The sequence below is a fragment of the Macaca mulatta genome, chromosome 3 (genome assembly GCF_049350105.2).
Source record: "Macaca mulatta isolate MMU2019108-1 chromosome 3, T2T-MMU8v2.0, whole genome shotgun sequence".
In the NCBI taxonomy this organism is placed as follows: Eukaryota; Metazoa; Chordata; class Mammalia; order Primates; family Cercopithecidae; genus Macaca; species Macaca mulatta.
The window spans coordinates 178883084-178896825 of NC_133408.1; the positions used below are offsets into that span (position 1 = coordinate 178883084).

At 42.4% G+C, this 13742-nt stretch overlaps 1 protein-coding gene across 2 annotated transcripts in view; it reads right to left on the reverse strand.

Moving 5' to 3' along the window:
• The window catches only part of ZC3HAV1 (zinc finger CCCH-type containing, antiviral 1), a 74400-nt gene that overhangs the window by 8434 nt on the left and 52224 nt on the right, over positions 1-13742 (reverse strand). For both annotated transcript variants that reach the window (XM_015135016.3, XM_015135015.3), the window contains exons 8-12: positions 13156-13276; positions 9363-9465; positions 3574-3664; positions 2322-2452; positions 1814-1944 (exon numbers count right to left, since the gene is read on the reverse strand). In XM_015135016.3, coding sequence (XP_014990502.3) covers positions 1814-1944; positions 2322-2452; positions 3574-3664; positions 9363-9465; positions 13156-13276 — 577 coding nt within the window. The remainder of the gene's footprint in view (positions 1-1813; positions 1945-2321; positions 2453-3573; positions 3665-9362; positions 9466-13155; positions 13277-13742) is intronic.

Consider the following 13742-nt stretch of genomic DNA (forward strand, 5'->3'; position numbering starts at 1 on the left):
CCTCAGTCTCCCAAAGTGCTGGGATTATGGGCGTGAGCTACCACACCTGGACCTATTATTTCTCTCTATAGCAGCCCGACATTTGCAATCATTTAATTTTTTTTTTTTTTTTTTTTTTTGAGACAAAGTATAGCTCTATTGCCCAGGCTGGAGTGCAATGGCAAAATCACAGCTCACTGCAGCCTCAAACTTCGGGCTCAAGCAATCCTCCCACCTCAGCCTCCTGAGTAGATGAGACTACAGGCATGTGCCACCACGCCCAGGTAATTAAAAACATTTTTTTGTAATTAAAACAAAAAATTAGGGTCTCGCCATGTTGCCCAAGCTGGTCTCCAACTCCTGGGCTCAGCCTCCCAAAGTACAGGAATTACAGGTGTAAGCTACCATGCCTGGCCACAATCATTTAATTAATTACGAACTTGCTCACCACTGTGTACCCACCATCTAGTATACAGAAGACACTCAAAAATATTTGCTGACTGACTGATTGACTTCTTGCCTTTTGGGGCAAGAATTGAATTTAATCCTAGTTGTATGAGTTGAATTCACTTTGAATCTGTGATAAACTATTACTTATTTCCTAAAGATGAGTGATTTTCAGTTTGGTTTGTTTGTTTTTAAAAGTTGCATGCAGGCCGGTCGCAGTGGCTCATGCCTGTAATCCCAGCACTTTGGGAGGCGGAGGCAGGCAGATCACCTGAGGTCAGGAGTTCTAGACCAGCCTGACCAACATGGAGAAACCCCATCTCTACTGAAGATACAAAATTAGCTGGGCGTGGTGGCGCATGCCTGTAATCCCAGCTACTTGGGAGGCTGATGCAGGAGAGTCGCTTGAACCCAGGAGGCGGAGGTTGCAGTGAACTGAGATTGAGCCATTGCACTCCAGCCTGGGCAACGAGAGCAAAACTCTGTCTCAAAAAAAAAGAAAAGAAAAGAAAAAGAAAGAAAAAAAAAAAAAGAAAAGAAAAAGAAAGAAAAAAAAAAAAAGAGTTGCATGCATCACGCCTGAAATCCCAGCACTTTGGCAGGCCAAGGTAGGTAGATTATTTGAGCTCAGGAGTTGAGACCAGCCTTGGCAACATGGCGAAACTCTGTCTCTACAAAAAATGCAAAAAAAAAAAAAAAAAAAAATTAGCTGGATGTGGTGGCACACACCTGTTGTCCCAGTTATTTGAGGGGCTGAGGTGGTAGGATCACTTGAGCCCAGGAGGTCGAGGCTGCAGTGAGCCAAGATTGCCACCCAGCCTGGGTGACAAAGTGAGACCCTGTCTCAAAAAAAAAAAAAAAAAAAAAAAAATTGGCATGCAGGAGTTTAGGAGCAAAAAGAAAGAGCTATAAAGATTTTTTGTGTGGGCACACCTGTGACACTTCAGACCCAGGTGACCCAATGTGGCCTAAGATGGAGAGAGGTCTCTTCTCCCTCTCTCTAATTAAAACCAGTCTGTGACAACTGAAGCTTCAAATAGCTTTGCAGGCAGGGACATGGGTTCAGAAAGAGCCACAGCCAGAAGTGAGTAGTAATGGTAGACAAGACCAACAGATGGAGTAGTTTACTAGCACGTACGAGGACTTTGGTCAGTCCCAGAAAGCAAACAGAAGACAGGAGTGGGACTAAGGTCCAGCAATCAAGCTTCAAGCCAACTGATTCACTCTCATTTCAGCATTTGATATTACCGTGAGCTTATTATCTCTCCAGGACCACTAGAGCCTGGACACTCTAGTTAATACAAAATAATTACATATACCTCCTAATAGAAGCTCGTATAAAGCCTGAGTTATGATTCTACTAGTGCGTCTCTATCCCGGCACTAACCTTTTCCATATTTGGTTTCATGAGTTTCATGCAGGGTCCAGTCAAAATTATTCGCACAGATAGATTCCACGTAGGCACGACTTGTCGCATAAAATAGGAGGCTTCCTTCTTCCTTCATCTGTGATTTCTTCCTAATATAGGAAACGTGAGACTTAACACTGAGACATCCCCTTCCCACTCCAGTTCGTAACATTAATCCCAGCTAAAGTCTAATCATCTAAAAATCTCATTCCATCTGCTTTCACAGTGGAGCTACTAACTTTAAGGCAGCAGCTGTACAATAATAAATTTATGAAAACTTTCAAAAGATAGACACATGAAATCATTGAATTGTAAAACAGTAAGGCTGAGAGAGAGAAGCCGGAGTTGATACAATGAAAGAAAAAGACTACAGCCTGAAGGAACTGTTGACTATTAAAATAAATCAGTGAATATAAATCTCAAAGGACGGATGTTAACTAATCCTTTCCGGTTTTATGCAAAGAAACATGATAACGTGGCCACCAACCGTGTAAATTTATCCAGGAGCTCTAGGTTCTCGATCTTCTTTATCTTTTCAATCTTGAAATTCTTCATGGAAGCTTTAAAATGCTCACTTACTTTGACATATTCCGGATGTAGATGATGGATCTCTGATAACTAATAAAGTTTAAAAATATATAAATGTGAAATAGGTAACATTTAAAGCATGATACATCCACATATGTGCCCCTCTATGCCATCAAGTATTGTTACCAGGGTTCTTTCTAACAGCAGATAGGATGAGCTGGCTCAGGGTTCCCACATCTGCCAATTCATTCCCGTCATTAACCAGACAGGCAGCGGGCCTGTCTGTCCAGGCCAACTGAAAGCTAGCAAAGCACTATGCCTAAGGGAAAAGGGAAGTCCCCAGCAGTATGATTTAGTCCAGTAACCTCTTCCCAATGCGGGGCAAGAGGAATTGAGGTGCCATGCAGTCCAAGTAGACCAGCCTGCACAACAGCTGAAGCCAGCATGGGGAGGCTAAGCTATCTAGGAAAAGTTGTGTTCCAACTAGGTTAAGTGACAAAGTGAGGCACAGTTTGTTGGACTCCCATAGAAACTTGTTAATTGTAACTAACGGACAAGTCACTTTTACTCCGTGAGTTCTAGTTTTCTTGTCCATAAAATAGATGTTAATATTCATCTCATATGACTGTTGTGAGGATCTGCCCAAATGAGACTGTGTGTGGCTGAACTCTGGAAACAGTGAGGTGCCCTATGGCACTTAGGTGATCTCTGGGAAAGAGAACCATTAGATGTCTGCCTTCCAACCTTGATCTAAGAGTGTTTTGTTGTTGTTGTTGTTGTTGTTGTTTGTTTTTTGGAGACGGAGTCTCGCTCTGTCACCCAGGCCGGAGCTCAGCGGGCAGGATTGCAGTGGCGTGATCTCAGTTCACTGCAACCTCTGCCTCCCGGGTACAGGCGATTCTCCTGTCTCAGCCTCCCAAGTAGCCGGGACTATAGGCACACGCCGCCATGCCCAGTCAATTTTTTTGCATTTTCGGTAGAGACGGGATTTCACCGTGTTGCCCAGGCTGGTTTCGAACTCCTGAGCTCAGGCATTCCACCTGCCTCGGCCTCCCAAAATGCTAGGATTACAGGTGTGAGCCACTGCACCCGGCCGATCTAAGAGTTTTGCAGGAGCAATTCATTCATCCAGACAAACACATACACTTGTAGCAAAGTACTTTTTCTAACTTTTAATGTATTCATCCACCAAACATGTAAAAACCAAGTACCTTGTATTTATTTGAGGATAGGAAGCAAAGGTCCTCCTGAGGAAGAAAGGTCGCAGTTAAAGACACTGACGAGGTCTGTGCTGGCTGACGGCTACAAATAAAGAGAAAGAAATCACTTAACTCTCTGCTCCACAGGTCCAAGTGACCTTTTCTCTTAACTTCCAGCCACTAGGCCAAGGATGCCTAGAGAAATACACAATATTTATTTCTGTATTTTTGTCTGGACTATATCCTCGCATATTCCTGGTATAGATGTACCAGTAATCATGTCTTTTAAAAATGCTGCAACTATTCATAATCGGTCAATTAAATGCCATTTTCCTATTGATTTAAAATGTAAAAACATCTTTTTCATATTTCGGCTCAACTTTCAAAGGTCCTAACGTGTTAGCATTAAGCAAATGTGTCTTACAGCTTCTTGGTCAAAGGATAAACAATTAAATACATTAGGAATTTAGAGGAAAGAATTCTGCCTTTCCAGTATGAACTATATTTCAGGGTAACCATACCTGAGAAATAATTCTTTTTTTTTTTTCTATTCCATAGAACCTAAAGCTACCAGAAAAATTCTTCTTTATAGATGAATCGCACTAATAGCTGCAAAAGAGTTGATAGAATTAGAAAACCACCATTTGGCAATACCTAATGACATCATGGTTCTAAACAATCATTATCATTAGCTACTAAAACCATTAAGTGAAAGATTAGATGAATAGTATAGTGGAATGATCAGACTGGAATGTCCTGAACCTACCACTAAAAATAGGACAATCAGACACTATATATCTCTTCAGAAGATGGGACAGGATCACTGGTACAAAGCCATCAATTGTATAGTATACTTGACTCAAAACTGAACCTAAATCTAATCAGTTCTCTAAATCTAATGGTCAATTTATAGAAATTACACATCATATGACCCCACAAGGAAACAATTTGCTAATTTGTTTTGAGACAGAGTTTCACTCTGTCACCCAGGCTGAAGTCCAGTGGTGTGATCATGGCTTACTATATCCTCAGCCTCCTGGGCCCAAGTGATCCTCCCACCTCAGCCTCCCAAAGTGCTAGGATTCTAAGCGTGAGCCAGCATGCCAGGTCAATTTGCTATATTTTGAATTTGGAAAATTCTATAGGTCAAATCACCTAGTTGTTGTTTTTATTGTTGTTTTGTTTGTTTGTTTGTCGGTTTTTTGAGACAGAGTCTCACTCTGTTGCCCAGGCAGTCGTGCAAACACAGCTCAACCTCCTGAGCTCAAGCGATCCTCCCACATCAACCTCTTGAGTAGCTGGGACCACAAGTGTGTACCACCACACTTGTCTAACTTTTTAAAAAGTTTTTGTAGAGATGGGGTCTCACCATGTTGCCCAAGAGGGTTTTGAACTCCTGGGCTGAAGCAATCCTTCTGCCTCGGCCTCCCAAAGTGCTGGGATTATAGGCATGAGCCACCACACTAGGCCTAACTAGTTTCTTAAAAAATGAAATTGCATGAAAAAAGTAGAGGAGGGGAAACTGTAGCAGACTAAAAGATGTTTATGACACAAATCAACCAAATGCAATGTACAGACCCTGCTTAGATACTGATTGCAACACATCAACTCTAAATAGTCATTGTTTAAGACAATTGGAAAACATAAAACGTGAACTGGGTATTAGATGATATTAAGGAATTATCATTAACTTTGTTACATAGGTTAATGATATTGTATAATGTTTTTTAAAACCTCTTACCTGTTAGGAACACACCTAATACATATACAGGGAAATGATAACATGTATTGGATTTACATTAAAATATTCCAGCAAAAGAAAAAAAGTTAGGCCAGGTGTGGTGGCTCATGCCTATAATCCCAGCACTTTGGGAGGCTGAAGCAGGAGGATTGCTTGAGATCTGAAGTTCAAGACCAGCCTGAGCAACATGGTGGGACTCCCCCACTCATCTCGAGAAACATTTTTAAAAAATTATCCAAGTGTGGTGGTGCATGGCTGTAGTCCCAGCTACTCAGGAGGCTAAGGCATGAAGATCACTTGAATCCGGGTGGTTGAGGCTGCAGTGAGCCACGATGGCACCACTGCACTCTAACCCGCGTGCAGAGTTCCATTCTTTCTCAAAGAAAAAAAAAGTTGAGAGGTGACGGTAGTAACAATATTGTTACTACTACCACAAATCTGTTACAAAGATAGTAAAATATTGACAGTGTTTAAGTTAGATGACAGGTACACAGGGGTTTGTCATCAATTCTTTGTACTTTATGTTTGAAATTTTCCATGATCAAAACAATTATATTTTTAAAAATAAATGCTTGAAGGAAAAAACTCTTTCAAGAAGAAGACAACTCATTAGAATGACAAAGATTGGCCCCAATTTATCTCTATTTTAAGGTCAGGTTTCCATTCTGGATTTGTATAACGCGGGATAGATTGCATGAATATGTTGTAAACTCTCATGAACAGTGACGTGTGCTATAGTTCACTTCTATATCCCACTGTAGTCCAGGATAGTACGCCAGCCCTTATTCTATCCTACAGCAAGTGTGTCTCCTTGGGCTGGTGAGAGCAGGATTAAAGTTGGTTCTCTGCATGACCCACTCCCTCCAACCCTCCCTCACTAACATGTTTTTCTCAATTTTTTTTTTTATTCATGTGGCTATTTATTATCACTATGTGCCATGCATTATACAACATATTCCAAGACAGCCTGGGCAACATGGAGAAACCATGTCTCTATTTAAAAATACAAAAATTAGCCAGGTGCAGTGGTGTGCACCCATAGTCCTAGTTACTTGGGTGGCTGCAGTGGGAGGATCACCTGAGTCCGAGAGGTTGAGGCTGCAGTGAGCTGTGATTGCCTCACTGCACCCCAGCAACCTAACCCCCCAACCGAAAAAAAAACAAAACCACCAAAATATTTCGAGAGCTCTGAGGAGCTGATAATTGAGATTGGTGGGCAGGGAGGGAGAAGGGAAGAGGAAGGAAGGTTGTGCTAGAGACATTTACACGAGTAACTGTATTACAAGGTAGAAGTGGGTAAGTACTATAAGGGAATCTCGAGTGTTCCTGGAGGGCACAGGAGAATTGGAGGAGAGTCACAAGGAATGTTATAGTATGGGAAGGTGGCATTCCAGCTAAATCATGAGGGATGCTGTATTCATCTGAATGATGGGAAGGAGTATTTCTGGAAAGGGGAAGAGCAAATGGAGAAGCATGAAGCAACTCTGACATATGGAAGTTCTCGAGATTGACAGTGGCTGACTACAGGAGCTCTCTGGAAATGCCACAAACCAGTTTTTTCCCCTAGAAATATACGTGCACAGAAAGAACCATCCAGCTTGGAGTCAAGGTCTTCTATACTTTCCATAGTTCCTACTGTCCAGAAGGGCCATAAAGCATGGTCTCACTAGTTGAGACTAATTGGGAATATCTGAATTGTTAAAAAATCAACATTACCGGAACTTAAAAAAAAAAAAATAGGCAGCTTTGTTGCTTTAAGGAAAGACAGTTCCAACACACTATTGTGAAGACATCCTGCCAGAACCATTGTAACAAATGGAAAGCAGCTCTGATGATCTCATTCATTGGCTGAATGTGAACAGCCCTTCCCCATCCTCCTACTCTGCCTTTTCTTCCCCCATCTAACATTTGTCAGGAACTGAAACAGTTATTGCCTCATCCACCAGAATGTAAGCTCCTGTAAGGGCATGAGCTTCACTCCTCTCTTCCCGAAACCCTGAAATATTCTTTTTACTTTATTCATTTGAATATTTAAACTACAGAAAGGGACCAAGCACAGTGGATAATGCCTGTCATCCCAGCACTTTGGGAGGCCAAGGCAGGTGGATCACCTGAGGTCAAGAGTTCGAGACCAGCCTGGCCCTCATGGTGAAACCCCGTCTCTACTAAAAATACAAAAATTAGCTGGGCATACTGGCGGGCGCCTGTGGTCCCAGCTACTCAGGAGGTTTAGGCACGAGAATCACTTCAACCAGGGAGGCAGACGTTGCAGTGAGCTGAGATCGTACCACTGCACTCCAACCTGGGCAACAGAGTGAGACTCTGTCCAAAAAAAAAAAAAACTTGCTGGAAGGGACTTTAGATAGCTACATCAATCAGATTCTAATTCTTGGGAAATCAACTTGAGAAATTCAGAGAAAATTAGGCAGTTAGTGGCAGAAGATAAGGCTGAAGGGATATGCAGGTTGGAATTATGAATTAGAATTAAGTCAACTTAATTATATATAGTTACTAAGTCTATTAATAGCAGGGGAATAAAAATAATAATAACCAGAAGAGTTTACATTTACTGAACACCTGATGAGTGTTTGGAATGTGTTACCCAAGCAGCCGTGAGGAAGGTATTATTATTATAATTTTTTTTTTTTTTTTTTGGAGATGGAGTCTTGCTTTGTCGCCCAGGCTAGAGTGCAGTGGCACAATCTTGGCTCACTGCAAGCTCCACCTCCCGGGTTCACGCCATTCTCCTGCCTCAGCCTCCCGAGTAGCTGGAACTACAGGCGCCCGCCACCACGCCTGGCTAATTTTTTTGTATTTTTAGTAGAGACAGGGTTTCACCGTGTTAGCCATGATGGTCTTCATCTCCTGACCTCGTGATCCGCCTGCCTCGGCCTCCCAAAGTGCTGGGATTACAGGTGTGAGCCACCGCGCCCGGCCGAGGTAGGTATTGTTATTAAGCCCATTTTACAGACAAGAATATACAGAGTGATTCATTTGTCCAAATCCACACAGCTAATGGGTGGCAGGGTGGAATTTGAACCTAGGTGAGCTAGATCCAGCGTCCAGGCTGTTAACCTGGTCCCAAGAAAGAATCTTTGACTCTAGGCTGCTCCAGTTCAAAAGCAGAATTGGAAGCAGCTCCCCTTCCTGAGGCCCTGATACAGCTCAGTTTCCATTCTTAGATTCTTGCGAGTTGTTTTCCATATGACCTCAGAGTTATTTATCTTTTCAGTAACTTCCCTTTTTCATCAAATAGCTTGAATTCTTACAACCAAAGAACCTAGTTAGAACGCCTTGATTTTATACTTCTCTTGAAGCCTATTTTATATAATCACACATCACCCAGAAAAAAAATATCCAACTCCAAAAATGTTCATGAACAATGTAGAGTTTACTGAGCAGTTCACAAGGAGAGTTACAACGAATCCCCCACAGCAACATTTCCTTTAAAATCCCTTCAATCAACATTATCTGTCTTCGAAGCCTTTGCTCTAACAGCTAGCTCATCCCTTTTTTCTCTCTCTCTCCGCCCCTCATCCTCTATAAATCATGTAGGAAAACAAGACACCCAAAAGGATTCACAGCAAAGCCAGGCATGGTGGCTCACGGCTGTAATCCCAGCACTTTGGGAGACTGAGGTACGAGGATCGCTTGAGCTCAGGAGTTCGAGACCAGCCTGGGCAACAAAGTGAGACCCCATCTCTAAAAAAAAAAAAAAGAATCCACAGCAAAACAAAAACCTAGTACATATGATTATTCCTTAGGCATGCCACATCAATCCAGCTCTTCACAGCTGGAGAAGCTAAAGCCCAGAGTATTTAAGAGACTTGCTCAGACTTCCCTTTCAGAAAGAAAATTCATTTTCTGATCTAGTATCCTTTCAGTCACACCACGCTGCTTAACAAGCATCTTACTCATAGAGAATGCAAATGGAAACTGCAGAGTAATGCAAGCAGGAACTTTTCAGGGAAACAGGCTCCAGATTCACGAGTGACTTGGTGAGCCCAGGGCATGACCATCTCAAGCATCTGTCAGCAAACAGCTGCTTCAGAACACTTACTCTGGCCCTCTCTTCATCTGCTGCACATCCCACTGAGACACAAATTTTGGTCTTCTGATGACATCCTTTTGAGTTTTGGAAGCTTTGTTTGTCTGAATCATCCCTTTGGACAGAAAAAAATAAATAAAATAATCAAGATCAGTTCTAGAAAATGACTTCTTGTTATTTTGCAGAGGCTATTTACACAGCAAATATTCGAGACTGACCCGTTTGTATACGAATAGAGAAAATCCTTTGGGATGAGAATTGCTTGCAGTAAAAGACTTGTATCCTTCACTGCCATTAGTAGAAGGCTCAGAAAGCAAAGGAGTGAATGAATATTCAGGAATTAATCTAATCTTTAAATCCAAGTTGCATGGTAAAAGAGGAGAGATGGGGCAGCCAAATAACAAGACGCCATCCTTGCAAGCTTCCCTGCACCAGACATCAGTGATTGCGGGTTGGAATCTGGTAGCTGTCTTGAAGGGTTCTCTTCTACATCAAGTGTGAAATATCATTTTCAATTCATGCTGTAAACCTCAGTCCAAACTGCAACCAGAGTGATCCCTTCAAAAAGTAAATCATAATACATTGCTAGTGAGAGTGTAAAATGAAACCACCACGTTGGAAAACAGTTTGGTGGCTTCTTATACAGTGAAACATGCACTCCTATATGATTTAGCAATCCCATTTCTAGGTGTTTACCCAAGAGAAATGAAAACCTCTATCCACCCAAAGACATGCATATGAATGTTCACAGCAGCATTACTATGATAACCAAAAAGTAGAAATAACCTAAATGTCCATCAGCTGGTAAACAAAGTATGGAATAGCCTTACAATTACTTATTACTTATTACTTATTACTTATTCCTCAGTAATAAAAGAGGAACAACTACTATACATGCAGCAACGCGGATGAGTCTAAAAAACATTATTCACAGTGAAAGAAGTCAGCCACGTGCAACAACATACCTACTGCAAGCATTTATTAATATCAAGTTCTAGAACAGGTAAAACAGGGACAGAAAGCAAATCAGCAATAGCCTGTGAGGTGGATAAAGTGAGGTGTATATGGTGTTGCTGGGGAGACTGATTGCAAAGAGACGTAAGGAAACTTTTGGGATTGATGGAAATGTTCTATATCCTGCTTAGGGTGGTGGTTACATGCATTTGTCAATACTCATCCAACTGCACTCTTAAAATAGGAAACAAACATAAACCACACACACACACACACACACACACACAAATAGGATCATACCACAACACTGCTCAAAATCTTCCCAGGGCCTCCGCCTAATAAAATATCCAAGTTTCTATCTCTGCTCTCATCTCTTACAGACCATCTACCTGTTCTGCGAAACTTCAAGCTGGTCTGTACCTTCCAGCCTTAGCCTTAGTTCTTCCTTCTCCTGGAGCGCCCTCCTTCCTACAGGCAGAGGCTGCTCTATAAAAGTAAGTGCTGTCCCACTGACTCCTCCATTCTCTGGCTGCTTCCTGGCACTGTTTCATTTTCTCAGCAACTGTTACCACTTTTTGATATGGCCCGACTTGTTTACTTGATCATTGTCTCTCATCACCCTTTTGAATATAGGCTCGAAGAGCAACTTCACCACTGTATCCCAGCACCCACAGCAGTAGCCAGTACACAGCTGGCACTCAGATACTAGCTTAATGCATTACAGAATACACTGGCAGTCTAGTTAAGAAATAGACAAAGGCGGCTGGGCGCAGTGGCTCACGCCTGTAATCCCAACACTTTGGGAGGTTGAGGCAGGTGGATCAAGAGGTCAGGAGTTCAAGACCATCCTGGCTAACACGGTGAAACCCCATCTCTACTAAAAATACAAAAAATTAACCAGGCGTGGTGGCACACAGCTATAGTCCCAGCTACTTGGGAGGCTGAGGCAGGAGAATCGCTTGAACCTGGGAGGCAGAGGTTGCAGTGAGCCAAGATTGCACCATTGCACTCCACCCTGGCGACAAAGCGAGACACCATCTCAAGAAGAAAAAAAGAAAAAAGAAAAGAAAAAGCCATCTGGAACACTATAAACTGCTCTGAACTGGTTTATATGAACCAATCAAACAGAAGTAGCTGGAAAAATTACTCTAGATTCAGGAACAAAGTCTATTGGCTCTCATCTCTCCACCACCCTTTTAAACCATAAAAACAATACAATACCACCTAAGAATTGTTTGTAATTTAAGTCATTTTTAATTCTACCACCCAATATAATAGATTTTAATTTTTCATTATTATCTTCCAGTCTTGGCCCACATGCATGCATTGCTGCAATCACGCACATTGATTTTTGGTTGTGTTTTTTTAACTTTCCTATTTTAAATATAAACAGAAAATTTCAGAAACATAAATTTGGGGTTCTGGCTGAGCACTATGGCTCATGCCTGTAATCCCAGCATTTTGGGAGGTTGAGGTGGGAGGATCGCTTGAGCTCAGGAGTTTAAGATCAGCCTGGGCAACATAGTGAGACCCCCATCTCTACAAAAAATTTAAAAATTAGCTGGGCATGGTGGCATGCACCTGTACTCCCAGTTAGTTGGGAGGCTGAGGTGAGAGCTTGAGCTGGGGAGGTTGAAGCTGTAGTGAGCCGTGATGGTGCCACTGCACTCTAGCCTGCGTGATGGAGCGGGACCCTGTCTTAAAAAAAAAAAAAAAAAGCGTTCTGCCTTTTTCATTTAACAATACCAAATTTTGCTTTTCCTATCTGGCTTTCATATCTAAATCTTTAACAAGTGCCAAATACGCCACTGAAATTTAATACCCTAGTTTATTTAGTCACCACTGTACTGGTACACACAGACTGGTCCTACTTTTAGTACTGTAGGTACTGGTATTGGTCTAGCATTCTTCAGTCACACCATGCTGCTTAACAAGCACCTTACTTTATGCCTATAGCTTTTTCCCCCCTTCTTCTAGTGAATTATTTCCTAAGAAAGGCTCCTGAGGGAATGAAAAGACAAACATATTAGCAAATTTTAATGTTACTTGACATGTACTGCCAGACTGTTTTTCCAAATACTTGGTATAATGGTCCTTGTAAAAGCTACATCATCTAATGCCCACTAAGTGGTACAGGATCCAACTGCAGGTACCATCTGGGAATTCAGGGACCTAAGAAAGGCTCCTTTACCTCTTCCAAAGCACCTGCAGGTCCCAAAAGGGCAAGTACTTGATCATGTGCAGGGGGTGCCTGATGGGATGGTACCTTCAGAAGGAGGGCAGTTCCTGCCCTGATATCTAACTAAACACAGCAGGTAGATTGGCAGCAGCTCACCAGAAGACCTTTCTACAGTGGCTCCAATAAACATGGTGGAAGGCAAAGTACTTTAATCAATATGATGATGGAACCACTGACCTAGACGATAAAGCCTAAAAGAAACAGCAAGTTTCTAAAACTCTGAAGGTATCCAAAAGCCCAAGGCCTCTACTGTAGTCACCAGCACCTGAAATATTGCCTCTGTCTGGGCATCTGCCCAGCCAGAATCAGAAACAGCATAGCAGAGCTGGAAGTACCCCCAAGACTACTTAGTCTGAGCTCCTGAATTTGCAGTTGAGAGAAGTGCGCCTAGATAGGCCAGGTGCCCCTCCTAGGGGAGCAGAGCAAGTGTTTGTCAGAGCCAGAGCTCTAGAACTCAGGTCTCCTGATGGCCATAGCTTGCACTCCCCCGCCTTGCTAAATCTTGACCTTGACCCTGGCCATAGCAATGCATACCCACTCTGCTCCCACTCCCACGTGTGCACTGCAGGCAGATTTCAATGACACACCACACTGCCAAACACAGAAACTCACCTTGGAAACTCAGCTCATAGTTCCGTGAGCCCGCCTGAAATTGCACAACTCCCCTCGGACAGGATTGATAGAGAGACTCCAGGTATAAAGAGTCGATGTTTGAACTTTTCTGATTGTCTTTCTAATTGGAAAAAAAAAATAAAAGGTAAAGAGTTCAGGGTAGGTTTTTAGGAAATCTCTACTATTACATGATTTCATTTTAGTAACGGGATGTGAACAGGAGTGCATTTTGCTTCCCAAACCAGATTGTAAGAGCTTCCAGCTCAGGGCTATGTCACAAACTTCTGTGGTCTTCTCCATCATAGTACCTAAGAGTCTATCCTGCAGAAACTCACTACACGCTTGGGGGATGCCTGAAAAATGTAGCTTTTTGCAATACTCTTTTACAGCAGCCAAATGTACAGAGCAACTTGCATCCCCTCTTTTGTGATGCTGCATCGGCATCTGCCATCTAACAGAATCTGACACTGACTCTTACATGAAATAGAACATTGCGGGCTATTCTAGCCACGCAGAGTTTACAGTTGTCATGAGGGGAAGTAAAGAAAGACCATCTGCTCTTCGTCCAAACTCCAATAGTTGCAGTG